Source organism: Priapulus caudatus, unplaced genomic scaffold, assembly GCF_000485595.1.
Source record: "Priapulus caudatus unplaced genomic scaffold, Priapulus_caudatus-5.0.1 Scaffold1815, whole genome shotgun sequence".
In the NCBI taxonomy this organism is placed as follows: Eukaryota; Metazoa; Priapulida; class Priapulimorpha; order Priapulimorphida; family Priapulidae; genus Priapulus; species Priapulus caudatus.
Window position 1 is genome coordinate 27541 of NW_014578876.1, and position 6338 is coordinate 33878.

At 41.3% G+C, this 6338-nt stretch overlaps 2 protein-coding genes across 2 annotated transcripts in view; both read right to left on the minus strand.

The window, feature by feature from the left end:
• Window positions 1-2461, minus strand: part of LOC106817650 — a 14171-nt gene extending 11710 nt beyond the window's left edge. The window contains exon 1 of the mRNA XM_014822337.1: window positions 2359-2461. Within this exon, the coding sequence (XP_014677823.1) occupies window positions 2359-2374 (16 nt within the window). The 5' untranslated portion in view covers window positions 2375-2461. The remainder of the gene's footprint in view (window positions 1-2358) is intronic.
• A 309-nt stretch (window positions 2462-2770) lies between these two features.
• Window positions 2771-6338, minus strand: part of LOC106817651 (receptor-interacting serine/threonine-protein kinase 4-like) — an 11436-nt gene continuing 7868 nt past the window's right edge. The window contains exons 3-5 of the mRNA XM_014822338.1: window positions 5790-5895; window positions 4605-4766; window positions 2771-2782 (exon numbers count right to left, since the gene is read on the minus strand). Coding sequence (XP_014677824.1) covers window positions 2771-2782; window positions 4605-4766; window positions 5790-5895 — 280 coding nt within the window. The remainder of the gene's footprint in view (window positions 2783-4604; window positions 4767-5789; window positions 5896-6338) is intronic.

Here is a 6338-nt window from a genome sequence, read left to right on the forward strand (position 1 = left end):
ACAGTAACAACAACAACAACAACAACAACAACAACAACAACAACAACAACAACAACAACAACAACAACAACAACAATAATATTAATATTAATAACAATAATAATAATAATAATAATAATAATAATAACAAGAGCTAATAAGACCTAATGTATTATTAGCTTCTGATAATAATAATAATAATAATAATAATGATAATAAAAATAAGAGCAACAAGAACAGAGATCGTATGGGTGGACACTATATGTGAGATATATAAGTATATATATTTAAATAAGCCCTCGCGGTTATTGGGTTTTAATGGTACCACACCCACAGCCCACCTGCAAACCTGAGATAACTTAAATTGCCATCGACAGCGAGCGAGACATGTAGTCAATATTGAAATTTGATAGCGAGCAAACTCAAGTTAGAATTTCGTCGTTGAGCGATTGGGTGACATGACTGATTGGGTACTGAAATGAGTAATCAGTAAAGGTGTCGTCTGCTGTAATAAATCAGTGATGTGTGTGGTTGTACGGGCCTACACGGCTGTAGAGATATAGCTGCTATGTGCACGGATGAACCGCACATATTAGGTTGAGCAATAACTCTCTCTCTCTCTCTTTTTCTCTCGCTCTGTCTCTGTCGCGCTCTCTCTCTCTGTCTCTGTCGCGCGCGCTCTCTCTCTCTCTCTCTCTCTCTCTCTCTCTCTCTCTCTCTCTCTCNCAGTACATGTACACACATATTATATATATATATCTATATTTATACTATATTATACGTCCAGCTGGTATATGTCCTTTATTGCAGTTATCAGCTACATGGTAGTATATAATATATATAGTATATATATAATATCAAGAGTGCAGTATAGTAGAAAGAGTTGGACCTCGGTTTTCACAGCGTTTGTGCGATAGGCTGTTCACTTGTAAAATTTTATACTAATAATTGTGAATCCATATATTCAAAGCTATTACCTTTGTTTCGTCTTATGGTATTCTTCCCTTAATAATAATGATCTACACCCAATTTACCCGAAATCGTTTTATGTGTTCTTCCAGAAAAAGTTCTTTGAACTACTGACCACGGGTTTCAATCAGTTCACGAAATGGGCCAGCATTGTGTTAGTGCGAAAGTATTCTGGACCAAATGTTGTATGCTGGCGGCTAGAACCCAGGTTGTATTCAAGATACAAAGCGTAGATTAGAGAACCATATAGAACACTATGATCCCATACTAAACTTGTCGCCTAAGACACATGCTGCGATTCTGTGGAACTTCTGTGGAAACTGTTTGTTCTGAAACCGTGTTCCTATTCAAGAATTTTTTGAATGAAACACATACAGATTTTTTCATGGTTAATTGTTGCGTGTCATATGATTAAGAGGAGATTCATAGACTGATAATAGGGTAAAGTTTGAATATAATTAATCTACATATGATAGAATATTTTACCAATAGTTAAAAACTATGAAAAACGCGCTGTTAAACGGTGTATATACTCTTCTCTATTATGACTCTTGATATATTATATTTGATATATATCCAGCTGTATCGTTCATGCATATACAGCTACATGTACTATATATAATATATATGTATTATATATATATATCTAGCTGGTATAGTCCATACCAGTTATACAGCTACATGATAATATATATATATATATAATATATATATACCGTATATCCAGCTAACAATTAATACATGAATATACAGTGATGTTTGTATATATGATATATATTATATTATATATATAATATAAAAATAAACATAATATAACATGAGATAATTGCAACATGAATAATTAGCTATTAGGACCCGTGCACTAGATGAATGCCTCTCGCAAATTGTTCACCGTTGCCTCATTTGTCTCTAGAATAGGAGCTTTTTTGGCTTTTTTTTCCGTCCGAAATTCGGCACTTAGAGGTGAATAATTTGCCATTATGCGACTCGGCAAAATTAGATGCCTCGTGGACGGTTAGAATGCATTTAGAAGTAAAATGCGATCCTTTGTGTGTATTCGTGATCTCTTCCGATCAGGTTGGCGTTAGCCGCAGCTGATCCGTGTTTCGGTTTTTTTGTGCTTGTAATTTGTGTTCAGACAACTTTTGCAAAAATTCGCAATTCGGTTAGAAGCTTGGCAAAAGTTTCGAGCGGAGCATAGCGAGCGCATGAATCTGTATGTTATTTAACATAAATTAAAGTGTATGTTTTGTATGCGCCGAAGTAACAGTTATGTGAGTTATTTTTTTTATTAATTTTTCTGTTCGATAGCTTATTCAGGCCGTGGTCTGCTGCCTTTATGGGTACGCCCTTCTACTGTATGTTCACCACCTATAGGATGATCATATGAGGATGAATGTGCTGAACTCACAGCTGCTATGTGCATGGGCGTGTCTCCAGTGCGCAGTGTCAACACAGACAAGAGGCTGTCCTATGCCACCCATTCTCTCGTCAGTAGGCAGTAGTTGTCGACTGCCGCTCTTCTCGCCTGCTAGTGTTTGGCAGGCGGTGCGTCTCCATTTTCGTTGTTTGGTTGCCGTGGACTTGGCAATGCCAATCGCGTGTGTGTTGTTATCGACGGGTATCGCACGCACTCGGCTCTTTCCCGTGCTTGCGTCGCAGTCCAGCTTAGAGGCGGTCGCGCCTTTACGCCGGGAGCGCTGAGAAAACAAGTGAACGTGTGAGAGTGTGCGGTTCAGTAGCGCCTCCTAGCGGCAGTTGTTAGAACACAAGAACCGTGGGGCTGACTGCAGAATTTTTGCGACTGAACGTCGCGTTGCGTTCATGACACGGTCTGTGACAGCAATATAGCCACACTGGGAGTAACACAGTGAGAGTAAGCACACAACACACACTACACACACATCACACGCGGCCGCGCGCGCCGCACGCCGCTCCACACTACGCAGCACACATGCACATCACTCAACAACACAACACACAATCAACACAACACACACCACACACACACACACACACACAACACACCGGCGCACACACCACACAAATACACACACACCTACACACACATCATACACGCACACAGCACACACAACAACAATCACAACAACAACACCACACCACACACACACACACATTACACGGCACACCACACTACACCACACACGCATCACACACACACACACACACCAACACTACACACACACACACACTATTTACACGCACCACTCACATACATACACACACCCACACTACACACACACACACACTACAACACACACACATGTCTATGGGTCCGTGCGCAATGCTCGTATCCTAGTTTGTTCCTGTCCTTCACTAACGGGTCGCAGATAGACGTTTTCACGTAGCTTCTCAAACAATTGTGATTGTTGTCCTATTCTTGCCGCACATGTATGGGATGCGCGTTGGGAGCCTTCTATCGTTTTCTCAGCTGTTTACAGGTTAAGTCGTTTGTTTGTACTATTGAGAGCAAGTAATGTAGGATGAAAAGAAGAAGATATAGCGGCCGAGATTGCTGGAGAGGGTGAGATACTCTGAGTTGAACTATTGAATGAGGACTGCGGAGATAATAAACGTATCTTTACAGTCAGAGCAGAAGGAGTGTTATGGTATACGACAGAGAGACGGACAGAGATGAAGCGTTTGTGGGGATTAAGACAGAAATGCGGGATATGAGAAGGGGGCATGGTGTTGGAGAGAGAAAGATGTGCGGAGATTAGAAGTAAAACTAGGGTAGAGAGGTAAGATGCGCAAATTATGACATCTGAGGAGTTAGCAAGAGAGTGGAAAGTGAGAAAGTGCGAGTAAAAGAGCGCAGATGATTGAGTAATTAAAATTTGAGATAGTTCAGGTAGATATGGATTGTGAAAGATGATAGCACAGTCAGAGAGATAACTAAAAAATTAGAGTGAGAGAGGGGAGAGAGAGAAGCAGATATGAGAGGAAAGTACAAGCGTTGAGAGAGAAGAGACATGGGACGAGAACACTGTAGAGAGAGACAGCTGAGAGAGAAATAGAGAAAGAGAGGCGACGAGAGTGAGAGTAGGCAGCGAGGAGAGCATGAAAGCGAGGCAGATGACAGAGATGAGGAGAGAGGCAGAGATAACCAGACACTATGTAAGAAATATATATCACTCAGAAGATTTAGAAGAGAACACAGCAGAGAGAAGACCAGATCGAGAAAGTTGAGAGAGAGAGAACATCACAGAGAGAGAATATGAGAATAGATGTAGAGAGACAGACAGAGAGAGAGAAGAGCTTGGTCTGAGTAGAGCAGGAGAGATCGAGCAGAAACGAGGGAGACGGAGGTGACAGAGAGAACGCAGAGTGAGGTGTGGGTGAGGAGAGAGAGAGAGAGAGGGGAGAGAGAGAGAGATGAGAGACTACAGAGCAGAGACAGGAGATGAGAGAAGATTGACAGAGTAGATGAAGAGAGATAGAGTAGGAGAGAGAACGAGACATTTAGAGAGGAGTAGACATGAGAGAGTATGAGCGAGATGATAGATAGAGAGATGAGTAGAGAATGTTGAGAGGAGAGATGAGTAGAGATGAGGAGAGAGACTGAGAGAATTGGAGGAGATGAGAGGAGAGAGAAAGAGAGAGAGAGTGAGAATGCGTGTAGTGTAGCGCCGCACCTTCGCAATGAGCCACTCGGCTACGTCCGTGTGTTTCTTCAGGATGGCGACGTGTAGCACTGTGTGTCCGTACTGATCTCGCTGTCCTATAAGCTGCCGTTCTTCTCCGCCTCCGCTACTCTGCGTCTCGTACTCGCGCTTATCCTGGATCACCAGCACCGCCTGGTGGCCGCAACATACGCACAAAACAAGTGGCAGTCAGAATATAACTCTGGTTAAAAACGAGAGGCGGTCAGTCTAAGGCTAGTACAGGAAACAAGAGACAGTAGTCTAAAGCTAGTACAGGAAACAAGAGGCAGCCTGGATAAAGCTAGTAGAGGAAACAAGAGGCTGGCATTCTAAAGCTAGTACAGGAAACAAGAGGCAGTGTGTCTAAAACTAGTACAGAAAACAAGAGGCAGTCTGCCTAATGCGAGTACAGGAAACAAGAGGCTGTCATTCTAAAGCTAGTACAGGAAACAAGAGGCAGCCTGCCTAAAGCTAAGAGAGGAAACAAAAGGCGGTCTGCCTAAAGCTAGTAAAGGAAACAAGAGGCTGTCATTCTAAAGCTAGTACAGGAAACAAGAAACAGTGTGTCTAAAACTAGTTCATAAAACAAGAGGCAGTCTGCCTAATGCTAGTACAGGAAACAAGAGGCAGTCTGCCTAAAGCTAGGAGAGGAAACAAAAGGCGGTTTATTGGTCTCGCAAATAACATTGCTGCTATAAGTGCTACGCGCATTCCATTCTTCACGCATTTTTTCCATTTTCCATTTTTTGCGGCAAAAGCTGTGTCAGCGCGGACGCTGTCGACTTAATTGGCGTCGGTTAGATAAAGCGATTACGTCACCGTAAATAGTAAAGGTAAAAAAATTGTCCACTTTTTCACAAAATGTAAGTGATTCTGTTTACTTTTTATGGTTAAATTGTTGCATTATACTTCCTATTTTGCTATTGCGTTCGATGTAAACATACACTCGTGACTCATACATAGCCCATAGCAAGCATTTAATCTCGTGATCAATATATAACATCGCATAGGTTTTTGGATCTTTAACTAGTTGCAAAACAATCTAATCAGGTAAGAATTAATTTGAGGATACATTTAGTGCCGTTAGTACTTACTTTTCATGGGGAAAAATGTAATAACAATTTTACAAAAATTACACACTATACAAAATTCGTGACGTAGTCAATTTGAGTGTACCTTGAGTGTTTCTAGGTGACCGTGTTCGGCTGCTATGTGCAGGCATGTCTGCTGCTTGTTGTTCTTTGCTAGTGCGCTCAATGTAGGCACGTTCTTCATTAGAAATCTAAAAAACACACACACACAGAGAATTCAGCTATATAGACGTGTCTACTAACATCTCAGCTCTCCACGTCTTTCTCTCTCTCTCTCTCTCTCTCTCTCTCGCTCTCTCTATCACTCTCTCTCTCGCTCTCTCGCTATCTCTCTCTCGCTGTCTTCCTTTCTCCCTTTCTTTCTCTCTATGTATATAGCTATCCCAGCTAACAAAGTTATGTTCCTTGAATGTTTCTTTTATGTTAGCAGAACATTATTCAGTAACGTTCTAATAACGTGTTTTAGGAAAGTTTTCCTGACATTATGAGAACGTTTTTACCAACATTCACATGATCAACCTCCGAAAATGATATATTAACGGCAGCCACACTACGTATATGCGCTGCAGCCCTATCGTAATGTCTCGAATACGGCATTTTCGTTAATAATTAAATAATTAATTAATTAATTATT